Source organism: Galeopterus variegatus, unplaced genomic scaffold (assembly GCF_000696425.1).
Source record: "Galeopterus variegatus unplaced genomic scaffold, G_variegatus-3.0.2 Scaffold336, whole genome shotgun sequence".
NCBI lineage: Eukaryota > Metazoa > Chordata > Mammalia > Dermoptera > Cynocephalidae > Galeopterus > Galeopterus variegatus.
The window spans coordinates 493-22,795 of record NW_007726447.1 but is presented as its reverse complement, the minus strand read 5'-3'; the positions used below and the strand labels follow the sequence as shown (position 1 = coordinate 22,795).

At 46.5% G+C, this 22,303-nt stretch overlaps 3 protein-coding genes across 3 annotated transcripts in view; 1 reads left to right on the top strand and 2 right to left on the bottom strand.

Moving 5' to 3' along the window:
- Positions 1 to 3,900, bottom strand: part of PHB2 (prohibitin 2) — a 6,099-nt gene extending 2,199 nt beyond the window's left edge. Inside the window, exons 1-8 of the mRNA XM_008567657.1 lie at positions 3,626 to 3,900; positions 3,370 to 3,454; positions 2,979 to 3,058; positions 2,280 to 2,464; positions 1,581 to 1,710; positions 1,364 to 1,467; positions 878 to 955; positions 424 to 500 (exon numbers count right to left, since the gene is read on the bottom strand). Coding sequence (XP_008565879.1) covers positions 424 to 500; positions 878 to 955; positions 1,364 to 1,467; positions 1,581 to 1,710; positions 2,280 to 2,464; positions 2,979 to 3,058; positions 3,370 to 3,454; positions 3,626 to 3,752 — 866 coding nt within the window. The 5' untranslated portion in view covers positions 3,753 to 3,900. The remainder of the gene's footprint in view (positions 1 to 423; positions 501 to 877; positions 956 to 1,363; positions 1,468 to 1,580; positions 1,711 to 2,279; positions 2,465 to 2,978; positions 3,059 to 3,369; positions 3,455 to 3,625) is intronic.
- Positions 3,901 to 3,964: 64 nt separating this feature from the next.
- EMG1 (EMG1 N1-specific pseudouridine methyltransferase) lies at positions 3,965 to 10,436 on the top strand. The gene is made up of 6 exons (XM_008567656.1): positions 3,965 to 4,310; positions 8,819 to 8,920; positions 9,027 to 9,168; positions 9,560 to 9,618; positions 9,698 to 9,847; positions 10,152 to 10,436. Exons 1-6 carry the CDS (start codon positions 4,143 to 4,145, stop codon positions 10,263 to 10,265), a joined length of 735 nt encoding a protein of 244 aa, XP_008565878.1. The 5' UTR covers positions 3,965 to 4,142; the 3' UTR covers positions 10,266 to 10,436.
- Positions 10,437 to 10,667: 231 nt separating this feature from the next.
- On the bottom strand, positions 10,668 to 17,876 carry LPCAT3 (lysophosphatidylcholine acyltransferase 3). The gene is made up of 12 exons (XM_008567655.1): positions 16,573 to 17,876; positions 15,941 to 16,047; positions 15,267 to 15,360; positions 15,059 to 15,096; positions 14,472 to 14,650; positions 13,574 to 13,682; positions 12,710 to 12,796; positions 12,451 to 12,614; positions 11,763 to 11,910; positions 11,532 to 11,690; positions 11,297 to 11,427; positions 10,668 to 11,075 (listed from the first exon to the last, which is right to left on the bottom strand). Exons 1-11 carry the CDS (start codon positions 16,724 to 16,726, stop codon positions 11,311 to 11,313), a joined length of 1,356 nt encoding a protein of 451 aa, XP_008565877.1. The 5' UTR covers positions 16,727 to 17,876; the 3' UTR covers positions 10,668 to 11,075; positions 11,297 to 11,310.
- Between the last annotated feature and the right edge of the window lie 4,427 nt (positions 17,877 to 22,303).

The following is a 22,303-nucleotide window of genomic DNA, read 5'->3' as shown; positions in this document are numbered from 1 at the left end:
AAAAAAAAAAAAAAAAAAAAAAAGATAGGAACTGTCAACCACCCCCTTTTCTTTTTTTTTTTGTCTTTTTGTCTTTTTTCGTGACCGGCAACGGATCGCAACCCTCAGTGTCGCGCCCGCACCGGACCGGGACCGGCCATGGGATCGCAACCCTCGGTGTTGCCCCCGCTCCTCGCTCTGCCAGCGAGCGGCCGGTCTGTATGTGGGATCCGAACCCTCGGCGGGAGCGCCACCGCGCTTCCCAAGCGGCGCACTGTAGCAGTGCGCCACCAGGCCGGCCCATCAACCACCCCCTTTTCTAACTTTGGTTTAGATAGTCTTTCAAGGGTTACATGACTAGCTGTAACAGGCTCCAGAGCCTAAGTGACCAGACTCAAGTCCCACGTCCTTTGTGACACCCAACTGTGCCGTCACATCTCTCACCGGGTGAAACTTTCATCCTGTAGGTTCAGCACAAGGTTGTCAGCAGTGAGAAAGATACGATTCTGTGATGTGGCAATCTACAGGGCAGGAAACAAGACAGACGCCTGCATTAAGCAGAGACCTCAATTCCTACCCTTGTAATCCAACAGCCTTAGTGAACACATGTGGGTAAGGACCGGGAATATGATGATAAATAGGACATGGTCTCTGCCTAACTCAAGGATCCAGAGCAGTGAGCAACGACTATAGTGTGCCAGTACCATAACAGTCGCATGAACAAAAGGTCAGGGGGGCCCAGAGGATGCATTCTCAACGGAGGGAGAGTGTTAGTGAAGCCAGTGTCAATAGAAACCCAAATAACCAAGATTCTAGCCCCTCACTTTTATGTGGATTAACTGAAAACACTTTCACTCTTGAGGCAGCCCTGTGAGAGGTGCGAGGCTCTCACACCCACCGTCTTGGAGATGTTCTGGGCTGCCCGGATCTTACGAAGTTTGATGTAGCCAGGGTTCTTGCTCAGTGCTTCTCCAAGGTGAGCAGGGGAGGGTTAAGGGTTCACACAAGGCCAGGTTTCAGTCCCTGGCCCCATCTTCCTCTGGGCTGTCAGATCCAAGGTTGTGCTCAGAAGGCTCATGCCCAGCCCTACTTTGGTCTCCACTTGTGGGCCTCCCTGAAGGCTGCTGCCAACAACTGGGGCAACAGCACAAATGAAGGCAAGGCCCGCAGTCCTATTGATCTGGCCTTACAGTGGGGAGCCAGGCCTCAGGTACTCCCACTAAGATTTCAGATCCCATCTGTAGCCCCCTCCCTCTGCCAAGGAGCCAAGGTTCAGAGAGCACAGAGTCGCATTCGCCTTAGTCTCATCAGCCAGCCCATGAGGGAGAAGGGGAAAGCAGGGTGCTCCAGGGGCTGGGCTGAGATCTCTCCAGCAGAAGGATATCATTTTGGCGGCCTCAGCCTCTCCCTCGGCCTGCACGATCTTCTGCCGCTGTTCTTGCTTTGCTTTTTCCACCAAGAACTGGGCCCGCTGGGCCTCCTGCTGGGCTATGGTGGGAGAGAGTCAGGGGGTCACAGATGTGAGGTGTTAGGAACCCCACCCATGGAGTGCTTCCTCCTGCCTTCTCAGCAGCCCTCACCCTACTCCTCTTGCGACTCACCCACTTGCTTGGCTTCTACAGCAGCTGTGTACTCTCGGCTAAAGCTTAGCTCGGTGATGGCTACATCGTCCAGGATAAGGCTGAAGTCCTTGGCCCTCTCTGTCAGCTCCCGTCGGATCAACAGGGATACCTGGGGGCAGGGGTGAGGAGAGGAAGGGAGGGGCGGTTTGAGGGGAATATAGAACTGAAAGGAAGGTTGTGTTGCTGTGACTAACTGAATACCTGATCTCCTGTGAATGGGAAAAGCTCATTAATCCTTTCTCAGAGCCTCACTACAACATATGAATTGGAAAGAACTTGGTTCAATCTTTCCATCTGATAGATGATAGATGAGACAGCCTCAGAGAAATGATATGACTGTCCCAGGTCACACTGACTCCTAACCCTCTACTCTCTCCAATACGATATGCATCTTCTTAGCTTCCTGTCAGGCAAACCTGTAACATAAGCCTCTTCGCTGAAAGAGGTACAGAAAAAGTCTAGACTTTGTTATTTTTTTCTCTTGCTTCCTAACACTGATTGCTATCAAGTTCTAGTGCTGGCTCTCCTTATTTCCCAAAGTGGCAACTAGTACAGCTTTTACGTGGAAATGGAACTAGGATCACAATCCTTTTCTAATAAGCTGACTTTCCTAATACTCTGTACCCTGGGCCTAGGAGGGAAATGCTGACACTGTGCAGATGGTGATGGCAGTCAGACCTGGGCACGCTGGGTGATCAGCTGTGAGGCATTGAACTTGGCCACCACACTCTTGAGCACTTCGTTGACAATGGACGGCAACACTCGCTCCTCGTAGTCTAGCCCTAGGCGCTGGTACATGCTGGGAAGCTCCTGGGCATTGGGTCGAGACAGCACTCGCAGGGAGATGTTCACCATCTGCAGGTCTGAGAGTGAGGTCAGCACTGGTGGCTGGTCAAGGCCAAACACCACTTTGTGTGTGGGTAGGGATGAGGAAGGGGTCTCGGGAATATCAAAGGCATGGCTTCTAAGTATGGTCTAGGAGGGCACAGGTGCACTAGTAAAGAGTAGGGACAAACTTCTCCAGGACAGGGTGTACTGGAGGATGTAATTAATGTCAAGCAATTAAAAGGAAATAGGCGTTAAAACAAGGCTTTGATCTAGACAGTGAATGAAACAAACAAAGGATAAACAATGCTCTCCTAGGGTTCACATTAGGGGGTGGAGATGGTTAATAAAACCATGCAAACACCCGTGTGTATAGAATGTACTGCATTCACCCCAGGAGGAAGGTACTTTTGTTATAGTTTTTCCTGCAGATGTGGAACCCAAGGCCTAAGAAACCTGACACTACCATCTTTCCCTAGGGTCTCTAGTCAGGCTCCCTTGTTTATTTCACCTATCGCATCTGCCACGTGACTCCCAAGTGCCTAGACCTACCTTTGGAGCCTGTGGGGGAGGAGATTTTTCGGGGTCTGGCCCGAATGTCATAGATAATGGGGTACTGGAACCAGGGGATCCTGGAGGAGAGAGGACAGGGATAGGCATCAGCAAACTTCAGTTTCACTAGCTTTGCCCGGTCTTCCCTCCTCACCACGCGTGTTTTGGCCTGAGTCTCCCCACGATGACCACGCACAAGGAGAGACTCTCCTCCCTTTGAAGAGCAACAGTTTACGTGCTGCTGTAATTCTGGGCAACACCCACTGTCCTGGGAGCCAGGGCGAGGAGGGGAAAGAGCAGCGCTGAATCCTGTCGCAAGTCCGACTATAGCCATCGTTGGGTCGGCATCAAGGGTGAAGGGTCAGGGTCGGTCGGCTCTGCCCGCCATTACCTGAAGTGAAGGCCCTCGGCCAGGATGGTGTCCTGCTGCACGCCACCGATCCGATTAAAGAAGATGGCTCTGTGCCCGCCTTCCACTGTGGAGAGAGGGGTGGGATCAGGCCAGGCCACCGCTCAGAGTACGTGCTAGGCTCTGGTGCGGCGGGGTGGGGGGCTAGGTGAGCGCGGGGAGCTGGGGAAACAGTGCAGGGGGTCTGGGGTCTGAGGAGGGACGGGAGGGGTGCGGCGAGCGGGCGGAGGTTGCTCACCGGTGAACACGGATTCGCGGACGCCGTAGGCCACGGCGCCCGCCCCCAGGAGCAGTTTCAGCGCCGTGCCCATGCCCCGGGGCCCGGCGGGCAGCCGTCCCGCTAAGTCCTTCAAGTTCTGGGCCATGGCTGATCCTGAGACCGGCCGCACCAGAGGGCAGGACGGGGTGCCGGCCCGCCTCTACACCACTCCAGTTTAGGGATCTCACTCTTCACACGAGGGTTCGGCCGTGCAGCTCGCGGGAGAAAGGGCACCGGAAGTGCGCTCCCTTCTAAAGCCTCCCTCTTGCCCAAGCGGACCCGAACTTCGCGCACAAGAACCACGCACCCGGAAGTCCCGCCCCTTTCTGGAACCTTGCCCTCCCGGGGAGCCTTCGGGAGCGCGAGACAGCAAGCCAACGCCAAGTCCGAGCGCCCACTTTCAAAATGGCAGCCGGAGGGAAGTGTTGCCATTAGGAGGTGAGCGAGGTTCCAATTTAAGGGCGTTAGCGCAATTTCCGGTCGGTCCGCTTGCAAGATGGCGGCGCCCAGGGATGGGTCCCAACCTCGTGAGCGGCGCGGTGCGGAGCAGGAACATGACTGGGATGCTTCAGCGAACAAGCGGCCCCGACTTGGGGCAGGAAGCAAGATTGGAGGCCGTAGGCTCATTGTGGTGCTGGAAGGGGCCAGTCTGGAAACAGTCAAGGTACTTCGGAACAGGAAGTGGAGAACTGTTAGGTCGATACGGTGGGACTCCGTGGGATGAGGGCGAGGGGCTCAGTGTGGATGGAGAAAGCAAAGAGAGGTGAAACATGCCTTTGGAGGAAGGGTGCCCTAGTTGGGTGTCTCTTGGTTTGACATCCTGGGTTGGCAGTACTCATCTTCTTTTGCTCTTCTTGAATACCATGTCAGCCCCCATCTCTTTACTTCCAATTGATTAACAGGATTCTGTGATATAGTCATCTAAGTGGAGGGAAGTTCCGTCCATTGCCTCGTCTCACATACCAAGGCAGGTTACTGTAGTCTAGTTCACCCACCCTTTTATTCATAAGGACTTCATGTTTTTTTTTTTTTTTCCTTTTTGTCTTTTTTCGTGTCCGGCAACGGATAGGACTTCATGTTTCAGTTCGTTAAAGGGTGTCCTCTGTCACCCCTATGTTACTGTCCGCCTCGAAACACTGGACCGGATTATCATTTAATACTTTTACATCTTTATTTTTACCTATCATTCGTCTCTTTCCCCGAATGCCATAACCCCAGCAGTTTCCTATCTTAAAACTTTGGGCAGTGTTCTCATTTCCTCTTCTTTCCTGTTTCTCTTACCCTTTAGAGCTAAACTTGTTAAATGAGTAGGCCCAGAAGAAATAGCATTGCTTTAGAAGTCAGACCTGGATTTTAATCTTAGTTCTTAAAATTTTAAGTGTGTGATTTTGAGAAAATAAGTTCGTCCTCAGTTTGTAAAATGAGGATAATACCTGTGAACCACACAGGGAGGCTGTAAAGAAAATCCTTTAAACGTAGAACGTTTTCGCAATGATGTGAGGTGAGATTCTTTTCCATGTGTTTTCCCTCCACTGTGGCACTTTATTTTTTATTTAAAAGATGATCGGTAAGGGGATCTTAACCTTTGACTTGGTGTTGTCAGCACCACGCTCACCCGATGAGCTAACTGGCCATCCCTATATGGGATCCGAATCTGTGGCCTTGGTGGTCTCAGAACCACACTCTCCCGAGTGAGCCACGGGCCGGCCCCACTGTGGCACTTTATTAAGCTTGCAGTCTAGAAAAGCTTTTTTAAATGATCATCTCCCCAAAGAGAAGGTTTCCTCTTAATTTTCTTCTGTAATTGGTATTTCTTTCTTTTTTTTTTTTTTTCCTTTTTAAAGATGACCGGTAAAGGGATCTTAACCCTTGACTTGGTGTTGTCAGCACCACGCTCTCCCAAAGTGAGCTAACCGGCCATCCGTATATAGGGATCCGAACCCATGGCCTTGGTGTTATCAGCCCTGCACTCTCCCAAGTGAGCCACGGTCCGGCCCTGTGATTGGTATTTCTAATCTAATTATAAGTGCTTATATTCATCCCTCAGTAATTGCCAGCTATCTTTCCAGTTATTAACTCTGAATGTTAACTTTTTTTTTTTTTGATGGCTGGCTGGTATGGGAATCGGGACGCTTGACCTTGGTGTTATCAACACTGCACTCTAACTAGCTGGCCAAATAGGCCAGCCTAAAAGTTAATTTTGACATATGTCATGTTAGTTATCCCATAAAATTGTGTAATTTGCAAATGTGAAAAGCATGTCTGTGTCAGAGCAGAGTGGTTGAGAATGTAGATTCACACTAGAGTGCCTGGGTTCATATCCCTTCTACCTAGTGGTTGTGTGACCTTAAGCAAATCACTTAACCACTTAGTTTCTTTGTATATTCCATGGGGATAATAATAGTACCTATCTTGGTTGTTGAAAGGATTAAAGGAGTTAATATGTATAAAGTGTTTAGAATAATGTCTTGGAGTTAGTTATTATTACTTATTCCAGGTTATTTATTAAGAAGTTGAAAGGGTCGTGGCCAGATTAAAATTCCTAGAGCAGGGCCGGCCTGGTGGCTCACTCGGGAGAGTGCGGTGCTGATAACACCAAGGCCCCGGGTTCGGATCCCATATAGGGATGGCCGGTTCGCTCACTGGCTGGGCGTGGTGCTGACAACACCAAGTCAAGGGTTTAAATCCCCTTTCCGGTCATTTTTAAAAAAAAAAAAAAATTCCTAGAGCAGGGCCGGCCTGGTGGCTCACGCGGGAGAGTGCGGTGCTGATAACACCAAGGCCCCGGGTTCGGATCCCACATAGGGATGGCCGGTTCGCTCACTGGCTGGGCGTGGTGCTGACAACACCAAGTCAAGGGTTTAAATCCCCTTTCCGGTCATTTTTAAAAAAAAAAAAAAATTCCTAGAGCAGGGCCGGCCTGGTGGCTCACGCGGGAGAGTGCGGTGCTGATAACACCAAGGCCCCGGGTTCGGATCCCACATAGGGATGGCCGGTTCGCTCACTGGCTGGGCGTGGTGCTGACAACACCAAGTCAAGGGTTTAAATCCCCTTTCCGGTCATCTTTAAAAAAAAAAAAAAAAAAAAAAAAAAAAATTCCTAGAGCATGCTCTGGAAGAATTTAGGCCAAGTTGCCATCAGTGGTACTTCGAGGGTGATAGAGAATTCATAGCTGGTTGAAATCTTCATTAGACTGTACTGTTCTTTTGTCTTCCTTGTATAGGTACCTCTTGCTTCTACCAGCCTTATCTGCACCTGCTCTCTCCCATTTATTCCTAATACTCCAGCCTCTATGGCCTTCTCTAAGTTTTTTGAAAGCACTAAGTTCTCTTATACCTTAAGGCCATTGCATATATTGTTCACGAACTTCAAGCTCCCCTTTCTCAGCTCTTTGCCCCACTAATTCCTGCTTGTGTGTTCATTCATTTAACAATTATTGAGTTTTTATTATGCTACTTATTCTTCAATTATTAGGTTAAATGTGACTTCCTCAGAAGAACGACTCCCTGGTATAAATCAGGTCCTCCTGTTACAATCCTTATGAACCACTTACTTTTACTTCATAATGTTTATCACAATTTGAATTAAGTATTCATGTGATTGTTTATTGTTTGTCTCTGTGAGGGCAGAGAATAAGGTTTTAAAAATTCTTTCCTATATCTCCAATACCTTTCAGTCATGACACATGGTATTCATTCTCTCATTATTCCAGTTAACGGTTTTCAAGCTTATTAACTACAACCCACAATAAAAATTACATTGTGAGCCAGTATACACATTCAACAATATGAAACCAAAACTTTCATAAACCATTACTATATGTGAAGTACTCTGATGTTTTCTATTAAAAGAACAAAACCCTGGTTATATTCTACTAATGGGTTGAAACTGGATTATTCTATTTAAGAGGTTCTTTTTTTTCTGTAACTACGGGTGTCCAATGTTCTTAGACCTTTGTTCTTTCTTTGTACTTACCCTGTGACATTCTTGTCCCCCCCCAACATTCTTGTTATTTTAACTATTCAATTAATTTCAAAATCTACATCCCTCTCCCCCCAAACTTTTTGGAGCCATATATCTCAAGATGTTGCTAGAGATATACAAATATTCTAGTGATACATAAAAACTTAGCCTTTCAAAACCTGTATTTGTGCTTACCATTATGTTTTTAGACATTTTACTGACTACCCTGAGGGTCCTTGAGACTCCAAATTGCAATTTGCGGTTAATTCTTTTAGCAGCTACAGATACAATTCAGCTCTTTATTATCAAACTTCTAGCTGGTGTCTTTTCCAATATATACAGTATTGCCAGGATAACATTTCTCAGTCATTCCCATGCTCCAGAATTATTTCTGCCTTTGTGCTGGACACGTGAGGGTTCTACAGTTTATAAAGCAGTTTCATATATAGTCACTGTCTTTCATTCTTCCAGTTCCCGTTTTCCAAAATTTTCTTTTTCATGTTTCTGCTTTTTCTTAATTCTATCTATACGTTTGCTCATGCCAGTCTTAAAACTGGGAGGAAGCCCTCTTTTTTGTTTTAATTCCAAGAGAAGTATCCCTTGATTAAACCACCTCCTGCATCATTAGAATTTTCACTCTTTTTTTTTTTTTCCTTACTGGTAAGGGGATCTCAACCCTTGGCACGGTGTGGTCTGCACCACACTCAGCCAGTGAGCGCACCGGCCATCCCCATATAGTATCCGAACCCGCAGCCTCGGCGCTACCAGCACCGCACTCTCCGAGTGAGCCATGGGGCTGGCCCCTTTCGCTCTTCTTTCTGTTCAGATGTGCAGCTCTTCACTTCATGCGTGTTTGTTTTTTGTAAGCAAACTGAAGGCAGTGACTGTATTTTGAACGGTACGTACATATTGCTCCTGTGATAAACATAGACATTCAGCCTTGCTCACTGATCTAACTCTGGCCTGGTTCCAGAAACTCTCACTGGCCTTTCCTAATAGCCACCGATTTTAAAATTAAATCCAGTGTAGATCATATGACGTCACCCCATTTCTGATTTAGTAGGTCTAGAGTGGGCCTGAGAAGTTGCCCAACAAATTTCCCACTGTTGTTGCTGCTGCTGGTGGTGGTGCAGGGACCACACTTTGAGAACCACCCTACTAGGAAATAGAAGCTTATGTTGCTCTCTTGTCATGTTCCCTGTTCTTCAGGTAGGGAAGACATACGAGTTACTCAACTGTGACAAGCACAAGTCTATGTTGTTGAAGAATGGACGGGACCCTGGGGAAGTGAGACCAGATATAGCCCACCAGGTAACTCTAGGGACAGAGCTCACAACCCTTTGAGCCTTTGCATGGAAGGTAAGGCAGCTGAATTCTTCATCAGCCTTAACTGTGCCTTGCTTTCTGCCTTCCTCAGAGTTTACTGATGCTGATGGACAGTCCCCTGAACCGAGCTGGCTTGCTTCAGGTTTATATCCACACACAGAAGAATGTGCTGATTGAAGTGAACCCCCAGACTCGAATTCCCAGAACCTTTGACCGCTTTTGTGGCCTCATGGGTGAGAAGCCTTAGGACTTCAGAATGAACTTGGCAGTAGTGAAGAAGGGAGGAAGAGGGAAAGAGAGGATTAAATGTGGAATTTTTAAGTGGGGGTGGGGGAACAACATGATTGATACCAGCACAGGGACTCTTCTCCACTATTTTCTATGTGTATGCAGATACTCTCCTGTTCTTGTAGGAGTTTCCTGGCTGGGTGAAAAAGGGAGTGTCTGAACCCATCACTGTACTACTGGTCATGTGCTTGTCAACTGTGTTCATACCATTTTAGGAGTACAGTCTGGAAGTAAAGAACACACGGAACCCATCTTACCTATGGATTTTTCTGGTTAGATTACTGGGCAGAAGGAGTGGGGTTTCCACCTAGCTCTGACTCTTTTTTCCCCTCCTAGTTCAGCTTTTACACAAACTCAGTGTTCGAGCAGCTGATGGCCCCCAGAAGCTCTTGAAGGTAAGGTATTGAATCCTACTGGTTGGAGGTGGGGTTCTGGGAATGTTTCTGGGGGCTGATTTTTCTCTTTTTTCTTTAGGTAATTAAGAATCCAGTGTCAGATCACTTCCCAGTTGGATGTATGAAGATTGGCACTTCTTTTTCCATCTCAGTCATCAGTGACGTGCGAGCATTGGTGCCCAGCAGTGACCCTGTTGTTTTTGTGGTGGGGGCCTTTGCCCACGGCAGGGTAAGGTCTGGGCTGAACCATTAGATTTTTCAGAATTCCAAGAGTTAGCATTTTGGCAGTCCTTGTTCTTACAAGTTGAGAATGGAGGGTAGGAACAGTTCACATCCTGCCATAGGGTGCGTCCTTTGACTACTGCTGGCATATTTGTAATGGTCAAAGCTAGGACTGTCTTCATCCTTTGTAGAAATATGGTATTAAACAGCCCTGTTGACATGTTAGCTCAGCCATATTTTTCCTGCCCTAAAGAAGGGCTGAACCTGCTCCACAGTGACTGAGTCGGCTGACAAACCTGTTCTCTCCTTAGGTCAATGTGGAGTATACAGAGAAGATGGTATCCATCAGCAACTACCCACTTTCTGCTGCCCTCACCTGTGCAAAACTTACCACAGCCTTTGAAGAAGTGTGGGGAGTCATCTGACAGCAAGAGCCTTGTTCTGAGACAGAGGACTGTTGCCGCTGCACCCCTTGACCCTGCTTTCAACTGACTGCTGGAAGATGACCTTCCTGCACCAAGACTGTGGAATTTGGGGAAGCCAAGGCTGTACATTTGCTATTTGTTTACCGTATAAATACGGTTTTTATAAACTTAGTTGTTTTGGGGGTTCCTAAACTTAGCAGTATCTAGTGGTACAAATTGCCCCCTCAGACTCCAGGGACAGATATCAGTTAGAGTTCGCAGTTTATTTCCTGGCTTTGAAGGCAGGCTTTAGCTCCAGATTCCTAGATTCCTGTGCTCTAAAGGAGAGAACCCTGATTATTTCAGCCCCATGGCAACCGTGGAGAACTTTCTCTGGAAGAAAGCAATCAGGAATGCTAGCAGTGAAAAACTGAACAAACAGAAGTGATTTTATCTGGTATAGTTCCAAGGTAGAAAAAGTGGAGCAGGCGGGGCCTCATACCCCTCTCCTCCCCCCCATGGGGGGGGTGGTGGTAGCGGCACATATACAATCATAGTAAATTGGCAGAAGAACATAACAGATTCCTGGGTAGAGGGGGAGAGATAAGGCAACGTGCATGGGGGAGTCCAGAGGGGAGACGTGGGCCCCTCTGCTCCTCCCACAAGAGTTTCCCCTTTGGCCCCATATGAAGACTTGGCTGGCAGCAGAGGCACAGCTGGGAGTGCCATGTCTTTCAATTCCCTGGCTTTTCTGTTCTCTGTGCTCTGGGGCGAGGGAGTGCTGTGAAAAGGGAGACAAGTAGTCTTTGCACCAGTCCTGCTCTAGGCCACCTGCAAGACAAGAAATTTGATTGGAAGGATGGTCAGAGTTACTCCTGGCTTCTTCCTAGAATGCCTCAGTAAATTAGAGTAATCAGTACTCCATACTGTGTTCCTCAGGAGCGAGGCTACCTTAAAATTCACCCCAAATTTCCAGTACTATCTTGTTTTCCAGTCTGTTGCTCTGTTCTGTAGCCTGGTAGTTTTAGCTTAGCTGTAGGATGTTTACTTACCAGGGAAAAACAGATTATTCCATTTTCTTTAACTTCTCTTTCCTTGGCACCATTGCTTTGTGAATATAAGGCAATATAAATAGTAGGCTCAAGAAGAAGACGTGACCAAGAAAATAGACGGATTTGTACACCTGTGGAGAGACAGGCCGTGGAGGTGGACATAAGGCATGGAGCATCCCTGGCTGCTCGAGGTTTCATGATTCCCTCCCAGCCTCGCCAGCAGGCCCTCACTCACCTTAAGCCATTTGTCCCATGTGAAGAGGCAGAAAGCAGTCATTGAGTAGCCCATGAAGAGCCAGTGGATGGTCTGTTGCACCAAATAGTAGAAGGGTTGTAGGACAGTAATAGAGGCCAATTTGCTCAGGGCTGGGCTCTCTTGAATTAGTCTGGCAGCCTGGGGAGCACAGAGAGAGGTCATCAGTGTCCTGTCCCTTTCATAGTCCCACCCACCACCCTGGAGGCCTACCTGTCTCTCCACAATAACAATGAGGAATTCCATCTGGAAGCAGACAAGGTATCCTGAGTGTAGGCCGTGCCAGAGGGCCAAGAATAGCAATGAGAGTCCCTGTGATAGTTCTTTATTTCCAAGGAACTTGAGCCGTTTGAAGACGTAACTAGAGAAGAGGGCAGGTAAGAATGAGCCTCAGATTGACTAGTCCTAGCATTCCCAGCATCTGCCTCTGGGTTCTTGGTGCTGAGGAGTGGTATGGTAGCTGCTCCCAGCTGTGGCCACTGGGGGTGCAGGAGGCAGTGCTACCTGATGAACTTCAGAGATGGAAGGCGGTGGTGGAGTAGACAGAAAACAGCCCCAAGTCTAGCTGGATTGCCGTGGGCAAGCCACTTGGCTCAGCAGGTAATGACTGAGTGCCTGATGCCGACGCGAGAGTGGTGAGCAACATAAGACCAGTGGCAGAACTGGGATTAAAGGCCAGGACTCAAGCCACTTATATACCTGGCTTTTGTTTTTCCAATATGACAGGAATGGTTTTCTGGGGCATAATGGTGGGGATAAACCTAAGTGTATGTGGAGTATCTGGAGGTTCTATCCCAAGTGGGAAAGATGGAGAGAGGTGGCACAATACATCCCTGCCCTCAAGTCTGGGGAAGCAGCGGGAGGAAGGAGCCAGGTCCAGACCTCCCCACCAGCTGCTCACCGGGCCACCCAGGCGTTGGTGTTGATGTTGAAAGAGGCGATGGTGCCCGTGAAGCGGGGGGTGGTTTCAAAGAGCCACACCTTCATGTTGGCACAGGCGTTCCACTTTGCCTTTCCCTCTTCAAAGTCATTGAATCCTAGCCCTGTCAGGATGCACACGCCTTCCTGAGGGAAGGAGCAGCGCAGTCAGGGTTCCTGCCCCTCACCTCCCCACAGCCCGTCTAACTATGACCCTGACTCTGTTCATCTTTCCTACTTACTGTGACCAACCAACAGGTGACGTATTTGTACAGCACAAACTTGCCCCAGACCAGCATGTACATGCAGCGGAACCAGAAAGGGCGGTTCTTAAGAGAAGAAAGGACACGTGTGTTAGGGATGCTGTGCAGGCAAGACAACTTTCCCTAACATCCTTCCTCTTCAGACTTGTGTCTGGCTACTTCGTATCTGTCAAAATCCTGCTGCCAGATGTCCCCCTGACAGTCTGGCCTCATCACCTTTATAACGGGCTGAGGAATAAGCAGGGGAGCCCAGCAAACATCCATTCACCTCCTTTTCCTTGGAGAGTCCCAAGGCTCACTGTCCGTAACTCTCCTGTTGTTTGCCTGCCTTTGTGAAGTACTGAGCACATGGGACAATAACTACAGAGGGACTTTACATAGCTCTGTTTGATGTTAACTTAAGGAGAGAAACACCCAGCACGGATATGAAACTGTTGCAAACCTTTCAGCTGGGCAGGAGCAAAAGCCAGCACTCCCCCCTCCCTTGGCTTGTGAATTCCTTGGAAGCCCCCAAATCTACCAGTCAAGAGAAGAAAACAGACTGGAGAGTCAAGCTGTTGTGCTCCAAGGAGTCACTTGGACGTAATAAAGCAAGCTACGAGCTGCCTCTAGGGAAGGTAAGGGCTGTTAAGAGAGCATCTGGCACAGCCCTGTGCCCGTTCAGTGCTGGCTGATGAACATGGCCTGGCCTGGCTGGCACTGACCCCAACTCTCACAGATCTAGAGCAAAACCAACATGCATTTGTAGATGGTATTACCTACTTTGCTCTCTACAGGGACCCCTGCCTGTCCATTTGCTACCTCTGGTGCAGCCATTCTGCTGCTGCTTTAGTAACCACTCACTTCATAGTCTTCAGTGACAAGATAGTCTTCTGTGATGTGGGGGCTGAGCAGAGTGTAGCCCACCAGGTAGACAAGGCCCAGACTGAGGCGCTTGAGAGCAGGTATGGTGCTGGAAAGGAACAAACAGGGTCACAGAGGGCAGAGTCCATGCCCTTCACCCTCTGACCTTCAGTTATGGAGAGGAGTGTTTCAGGGTGTGGCTCTCCACCTGGAATGGGATGAGGAGCTCTGCTGCCCAAAGTCTGTACTGTTTCAGGGAAGGACATCTCTACGTGGCTGGCTGGAGGAATGGTGACTGCAGACCTCTAAGAGCTACAGGAAGGGCAGGGCAGCAGAGGAGCAGTGTCTTGTGATATTTACCCCTCTGGGATGCTACTGGTCTCAAGGTCTCGCCAGGGACTGAAAACCCGACGTAAATAAGATAATAATAACCAGTTTTGAATCTGCTCCTTCCTGTGTTGGTTGAGTTGATGCTGAAGCACAGGCTGGAATTCTCAGCAAAGGAATTCTCCTGGTAACTCTTTAATTTTCTACTGACATATTTATATTCATTTTTATATATTTAGAAATCTTTATTTAAATGACAAAATAGGCTTTAAAGGCAGGGTCATGAAAGGTTCAGGTAAAATCTTGTGGCATAAGGGACTTGGTACTATGTTTGTACTACAGGTCAGAACAGACAGCTGGAAGTAACCTAAGCTGACATGGGCCCACTCCTGGCAGGGAGCAGGTACAGTGTGCCTGTTATAACAGCCCAGGGCCTGTATGACACAGGTCTGTGTACCAGGGCCATGCTGGAGAATGCAGCTGGGGCTGGCCTTCAAGAAAGGCACTGTAGAAGTGACTTTGGATTGGGTGAGACATCTACACAGAGGTCTTGACCAAGAGGGACAATTACCTGTTTGGTATCTTCCCTGGTATGTCAGTCAGCTGTCCCTGCACCAGCTTCATGTAGTGGTTCATTGAGAACTGGGGCCCTACCAAGAAGGCCCCATAGAAGTAGGAGAAACCAGCAACTTCCAGCAGGGAAGGGACACCCCGTATGGCATATTTCTGTTGCTCAGAGGACAAGGAGTTCTATGCCGAGAAGAGAATGCATGGTTCAGGATAGCCTTGAATCTCCCCCCAAAAGCCAGTCTGAGTGTTCCCCACCCTTGTGCCCCAGTGACAGGGATTCTTCAAATAGCCTTCTCTTTGGGGAGATGAAACATAGTTGCTTTGTGTGGAAATGATGGTGTGGGGGCAGCTTAGCAACAGTGGCTGTTGCTGCTGGCACTGATCTCTGGATTGTGTGTAGGAGCTGGATCCTGGGAAAATGAGATTTGTTGATCCTCACTCAGTGCTTTCTGAAATGGAGATCACACAGGCTGGGGATGAGGGAGAGGCTCTGCCCCTGGTATTTGGGTCCAGTCTTTTGGTAACAACAGCCTTTCTCCTTCCCTGTCGTTAAATCCCTAAACTCTCTGCAGAGGAGTGGGTACTTACCTGATCTTTCCCTCCATCAAAGTAGTCAACAGCCAAACCTGAGCAGAGAGAGAAGGACTGGGTAGAGTAGGGGGAGAGGACACTGTGATGCTGTGGCCTGTGGACTGAGTGTAGCCAGGAGTGTGAAGGGGGACAGTAACGAGCAAATTTTTGCCAGGTGGGGAAGGGGCCTAGAAGTGAAGGGGGAAGGCAGTGACCCAGCACTCACCAATCAGCTTCAGTGTCAGAACACAGTGTGGCATTGTCCACTTGATGTCGTAGTTGCCAGTGGCTGTGTAATAATATCCAGCAAGAAGGTAGGCCTAGGAGAGGGGGAAGTATTTATTCTACCATCACTACTATCGGTCTTTACTTTCTCCCTGCTCTGAAATCCAATGTATTCTTTCATTTTTTCCTTTCTCCTGGTGCCATCATTAAAAGTTTAAGAAATTCCTACAAATGGAGATACTGAACCTGTAGCAGGAAGAGACTTGTTCAAGGTTTCTCAGCAAAATGAGGGCTAAACTGAGATGAGAATTTAGATGCTTGGATTCTTCAGCTCATTCTAAGTTGATCTTCTTCCTTGCCTTTGTGACTCCCCTCCTGGACAGCTGGGCTAATCCTGGTGAGACTCAAAGAACTTTGACGACAGAGGCCTATGCAGAAGCTTAGCTGGCACCCCTTCCTTGAGGCAGGTAAAAAGTTACCATTATAATCTGCAGATGAAACTCCTGGGGCCTGTGATAAGTGGCCTATCCCAAGTCATATCGTGAAGTGTTGGAAGAAGGGGTTAGAAATTAGGTCTCCTAGTTCACTGCCTTTTCTGTACCACATTCCCCCACCTGCTCTCACCCCCTCAATTGCTGTCAGCTGTGATCTGAGCTGCTAAGGAAAGACGTTTACCATCTGTAAGCAAAAGGTAGTGAGGACAGCAGTGACAGTGCGGCCCATTAGTCGAAGGATGAGGAACTGAAGCACAATACATAGCAGGGAATGGTACAGCTGGTTTCCTGGATGCAGAGAAAAGAGTAGAAGTTAGATTGTGTTTTTATGCTTTCACCCTTCCTGAGACTTCTAACTACAAAAAGAATACATAAAGCAAAAACTGGTATTAGGATCTTTTTTCAGGATAATCGCGTGTTTTGGAGGAAGAGATGGAAATTAATTGTATAAATATGAGGGGTTATCAGGGTGTTACTGTGTTTATGAATGTTTGAGCTAAGGAATGATCCTGAGTGGGGTCTGCTTGGATCTGTCATTCAGTTACAGCACAGCAAAGAGAAGCTGGTGCTTCTCTGTTAATGGGGTCTGGCAAGGGTAGCCACCCTCAAAATGTTTTTATCTGTTAGAGGAAAATGTACATAAAAGGAAAAAAGGAAAAGCTAAGCTGTCTTCCTGTCCCTACAACCCTCTCTTTGCAAGTGGAGCATTATAACTTCCCTATCCATCAAATTCTCTCAAGGAAATTTTGTTCAAGTCTGTTCCTTCCTAGGTTCCCTCTAATCAGTTTTTCACTGCTAACTTGGTTCACTCACCAAAGTTAAAATAAGCAATTGAGAGGCCTGTAAAGGTGTGGAAGAGGTGGATGAGGTAGCTGTCTTTGTAGAAAAGGTAATGCCGATAAAACAACGCAAAGGGATAACCTAGAAGGGGAGAAAGATAGAAAGGGGTTACTGGTGCCTGTTGCATCCCTGTTTTGTTTTAGAAGTTTATCTGGAATGAAACAGTGCAGAGAAAAATGTATACATTATATGCATCAACAGAGAAGACAACAACAGTACCCCCAAGAGTCAAGTCTTTTTGTAAATACAAACTTAGAATGGAAGATATTAATTTTTCATTGAGGCAATACAAAATTGGGTCCTAAAACTAGGTTTCATATATAGTCTATTAATCATTGCTAAGACTTTTCTCAATTAAATTTTTAAAAAAATGATACAAGGAATTGAGGGTACCTAGCTATGCCCCAGAAGCACTATTTTATACTTTGTAATCTGTCTTGTTAGCATAATATTATCAGATTATTAAAAGGATAAATATAAATTAACATGGCTACATACTGGGATTGCTGACTGCATATATATAACAGTTATAAGGTACGTGTAGATACACCTCACATTGTGAGATCTGGGCATCAATCAAATTATAAGATCCATTTAGGTATACTGGAAAAATGTCTCCTAAGGCTGTTAGTTGGAGTGCAGCCTAAGGGCTGTGAGTGAACAACAGGTGATCTACTGATGGGTCATGAATTGGTTATACACGGTCAAGGGTTGTTTACCAAATTAAAAAGGTATTCCTAACACTTAGTATTCCTAAACTAAAATGAGCACATCCCCTGGTCTTCCTGCAGACTCACATTCAGAGTTCCATCAAGAAGTCTGGCCAACTTGCCTGGCAGCAATCCTGCTGCACTAACGCATGTGCAAAGAATCAGAATCTCCCTACTGTTTTTGGAAGGACACCTTACCTGTCCTATCACTGCATAATTAGTGTTCTTTAGTTGGTCATGGCTTATAATTGCTGCAATTCTTGCTTTTAAATTATAAATTGCAGTTAGTGTATCATTGGCAATATAGTTTGTGAGTCTGCTGAATTCTGCAATGCTTAGAACAGTGTCATACAGAAAGTACTCAATTATTTGTTAAATGAATAAGCAAACGGATAATCATGTTATATGTTGGTTTATGTCCTTCTAGTCTTTTTTCCCCCTCCCCCTTTAAAAAAAAACTTATTATCACAGCCTGTGTACTTACATGTACTAGTTCTTCACATATCAGTATGTCAACCATTTGATCTTTCTGGTGCCAGGATTTACTGGTGTTCTTTGAATGCTGTTCCCATAATGGACTAGGCTCTTTATCAGATTTACATCATCATGCAAGTACTTAATTCTATAGCTATCCTGTGGATTACTGGCTCATTCATTCATTCGACAAATGTTTATTTTATTTATTTTTTATTTCTTATTTTTTTTACTTAAAAGATGACCTGTAAGGGGATCTTGATCCTTGACTTGGTGTTGTCAGCACCACGCTCTCTGAAGTGAGCCAACCGGCCACCCCTATACAGGGATCCGAACCTGCGGCCTTGGTGTTATCAGCACCACACTCTCCCGAGTGAGCCACGGGCCGGCCCCGACAAATGTTTATTAAATGCCTACTATATGCCAGATATTCTGTTTATGGAGCATATAATGGGGGAGGAGGTAGCATGCTGTGGTTTATTTTCTAGCTGGCTGAGATGACATGATATAGGATTACCAGCTCAAGGAACAGGGAGACATCTATGACCCTTTCACAGTTACATGAGTGAGCAAAGAAATAAGGTCAAGTCTTACACATTTCACATGGGCAGAAATTTGGCAGGGACAGAACACCAGTTTAGCAGCAAGTATTGCTAAGAACCAGAACCAAGTACTAGAAAGTACATAGAATAAGACCCAGCCTTAAATCCTTTGCTTTTTATTTTTTTTTAGGAATAGGGTTATAAATGAATAAAAACAGTGTAATAGTGTAGATTGTAATTATCTATAGAACTCATAAGTTCTGGACAGCTAAGAGTTTATCTCTTTAAGCATTAAAACCCTTAACCATTTGGAATGCTCAAAATTAGAAAACACAACACACATTGCTCTGCCTCCTTAAGCTGAATATAATTTAACATTTCGTTGGTGATCTGGGCCATGCTATTCCAAGGTAAAGTCATGATGGCTTTATGACCTACTGAGGTGTGTGAAACTATTTGATCTGACCCTAAAAGGGCCCACACTATCCTGAATTCTAAGTTCCTGTATTCATTTCTTACAGTTTTTCTGCCCTTTCCTTGCTATCTTGGGACCAATACTCACTTTTGTGAGCTTTCAGTATACCTGCCAAGAATAGTTGCATTCCCTACTTCTACTTTACTGCAGGCCTTAGAAACCATAATTTTGTTTAGTCCCCCACCCCCCAAACTTTGTTTTAAAGGTGTAAAAAAAAGATGTAAGAGAAAAGGTCTTGGGTGCTTTCCTAATAGACTTAAGTGCATAGGCTTGGTGACATCTGTTCTGCCCACTCAAAGGCCCTTTATGTGATCTCCTGTTTTCAGGTGTATTTTGGGGGAGTGCAGGTTGTTGAGTTTCACACAGGTGAAGTATTACTGCACACTAGCAAACACATGATAAGAAGATGGAGGGATTGGGAGAAAAATAAAAGAATGCAGCAGGCCAGCTTACCAAAAACATTAAGACCATAACAGAGAAAGGCAAGACCTGGAAGGAAGCTGCCAAGGGGACGGAGCTGTGCTGGGTGAGTTGCTGTGACAACCCAGGGCTGATTTGAGTAGTATGTAAACACCAAACCTTGCTGTTGGCTGCTGCTCAGCTCAGCAGGCTTTGGAGCCTGGCTGCTTCGTCAACCCTTCAGGTATGTGCTGTTTTTAGGGAGAATGTTGTCCTACAAACTGTTTTTGGTTCTTAATGTTTTGTGGGGGCCAGTGCTTAACACAGTGGCTTCAGTCACCTAAAGAATCTATAAAAAGCAACCAAAGCACCTCTCTACTCAACCACCCACCCATCAGAGTCTGATTTAGTAGGTCTGAGTGGGAAAGAACCTGTACTTTAAAAAAGGGCACAAGTGATTGTGATGCACAGCCAGGGTTAAGGAGCACCGCCTTACAAAATCCTAATGCAAGGCAGCACTACTTACTTGGTCCTGAGAATAAAACTCTCAGCTTGATGATTGGGGGTTGCTGTTTTTCCTTTAACAGCACCAAACGGGTTTTATAAACTGGTCCAGCAGTTTTTAAGAACTTGGTTGGCAGTACTGTAACTGTTTCTTCTTTTTGATTGTTTAAAGGAGGGCTTTCAGAAACTTGTTAGCAGATGAAGGATGAATGCCTAAAGTACACCCTAAACCTGAGGACCTCCTACTAGAATGGGAGCTCTCCAGGAGCAAAATCTAGGACGTTCAAAATGCTGTGATCTTTAAAGCAGACTGCTGGGATACATTTAGTATGGTCCTCTTCAGGGGCTGTAGTCAAACACATGGAGTTTAACAGCTGTCACTGGATTTTTACATTGTTCCAAGTACTGTTTTTGTCAGGATCTATGACAACCTGCATTGCTAGTGGGAACTCCTTATTTCCTAAACAACAGTTGTAAAATGACTTATTGACCCTAAAGTTGTGAGGTTTCATTTGAAGAAACAGAAATGGGCTGTTTTCATTAAAGTCTGGTACATTTCCTTTGTCTTTCATACTGTGTAGCTATTTCTGGGCTCTATAGGAATATGACTTGGCCCCATTTGATCAGTCAGTGGTTCCGATGACCGTGGTTAAAAAAAAAAAAAAAAATAGACGTGGCTGGAGCTGAGGGGGTTGTTAGGGTACACGTTCCCTTTTCATTAGCCGATCTCGCCCAGCTGGAAAAGAGATTAGGGTCCTTCACCACCAACCCCTCTACTTACATTAAAAAATTCCAATGGGTCCTTCAGGCATACAGTCTCACATGTTTTGGCAAGTGTGAGGGAGAAGATGGAATTAGAACTGCCATGTGTTGGCTTAGCTAGATGTTGATACCGATTCTATAGAAAGAAGATGACCTCGACAAACAGCAAACGAAGGGTTGATGCAACACCCACAGCACCACCAACAGTTTTCTCAGGACTACTCCACACTCTTAAAAATTTCTAAGGACCTCAACCAACTTTTGTTAGTGTGGATACAATATCTACTGTATTAGAAAATAAAACTAGGGCCAGCCCATGGCTCACTCAGGAGAGTGCGGTGCTGATGACTCCAAGGTCATGGGTTCAGATCCTATATAGGGATGGCCAGTTTGCTCACTGGCTGAGCATGGTGCTGACAATACCAAGCCAAGGGTTAAGTTCACCTTACTGGTCATCTTTAAAAAAAAAAACACTAAAAAATTAAAAATATTTAATTTTTTTTATTATTTATTATTTTTTTTAAGATTTAAAAAATATTTAATTTTTTTTTTTTGTCTTTTGTCTGTGTCCGGCAATGGATCGCAACCCTCAGTGTTGCCCCCGTACCGGACCGGGGACCAGCAACGGGATCGCAACCCTCGGTGTTGCTCCCGCGCCTCACTCAGCCAGTGAGCGGGAACCGGTCTGTATGTGGGATCCGAACCCTCGGGCGGGAGCGCCGCCGCGCTTCCCAAGCGGCGCACTATCCAGTGCGCCACCGGGCCGGCCCAAAAAATATTTAATTTTTAATTAATTAAAAACATCAATAATATATCTATTACATGTTAATATAAATAACATACTTTAAATGAAAACAACTATATTTTCTAAAATAAACAAATCTAAAGAAAAGAACGGCATTACTTTACATTTTTACAAATTTATGGCCTTTGGCTTGACAGAAGATAGCTGGATTCTCAAATCTGCTTCTGCATTTAATCTGTTGTAATATGTTGGTTTGGTTAAAATATATGAGGAATCTGGTCTTACTAGATATATAGTTGGAAAGAGTATTATAATAGCCTTTTCAGATCATTCTGGATAGTCTTCTTTGATATTATACCAAAACTCTTTGAGATATTATACTATCTCAAAGATTAGTTGCAATGTAGAATCTGAAACCATATCTGTAAGGATACCGTGGGCACTCAAGTGGAGGGGGAGGGGAAAAGCATTCCCTAGCAATATGGCGCCCTTCTGGGTTCTTCTCCATAGTAGAAGCCCGCCGGTGCCAGACCTCAACCAGTCACAGGTCAAGGCTCACCTGCCCAGCCCCGTCCAATCAGCTACCGCCCCGTTCACCCCCTATCAAAACCCGGAACACAGCTCCCTATAAATATACATGCAGTCCTTGAATAAAGTGGAACTTCTCTGGTGAACTGTCAGCTCGGGTCTGTGCGCCCTTTCATTGGTGCCGAAACCTGGGAGGAGTTCACCCCGCACCAGGGGACTCCTTCCTCGGACCCCTCCGCGACCCCCCCGGGACTGACGGTCCGCCCTCCTCCATTTTCTCCAATGCTGGCTTCCTTCATCCACCACCGGCTCATCCGTTAGGTAAGCCCCTTTTTTCCTTTTGTCAGCCTGGTAGATTATTTAAACCTTCACCCTAATCACATTCCCCCGGCCCTGGCATTGACACGTTCCTGGCCCCAGAGGCTGAACCTCCCATTCCTCTCTCTCTCTCTCTCTCACTCCTCTCCAACCTTCCTCCTTCCAGGTCCTGGACCTCCGTTGTTTGCCAAAAACCCTAGCACTAGGTCCCTTCCGGCTCCAGGCACAGTCGCCTCAGGGAAGTGAG

Coding starts and splice junctions, on each gene's coding strand:
- EMG1 (XM_008567656.1), top strand. CDS start 4,143: ATGGCGGCGCCCAGGGATGGGTCCCAACCTCGTGAGCGGCGCGGTGCG. Junction 9,169..9,559: donor CCGCTTTTGTGGCCTCATGG/GTGAGAAGCCTT, acceptor TTCCCCTCCTAG/TTCAGCTTTTACACAAACTC. Junction 9,619..9,697: donor GCCCCCAGAAGCTCTTGAAG/GTAAGGTATTGA, acceptor TTTTTTCTTTAG/GTAATTAAGAATCCAGTGTC.
- LPCAT3 (XM_008567655.1), bottom strand. CDS start 16,726: ATGCAACAGGCACCAGTAACCCCTTTCTATCTTTCTCCCCTTCTAGGT. Junction 12,797..13,573: donor TTGTCACTGAAGACTATGAA/GTGAGTGGTTAC, acceptor TCTTCTCTTAAG/AACCGCCCTTTCTGGTTCCG. Junction 12,615..12,709: donor TCACCTGTTGGTTGGTCACA/GTAAGTAGGAAA, acceptor TCCTTCCCTCAG/GAAGGCGTGTGCATCCTGAC.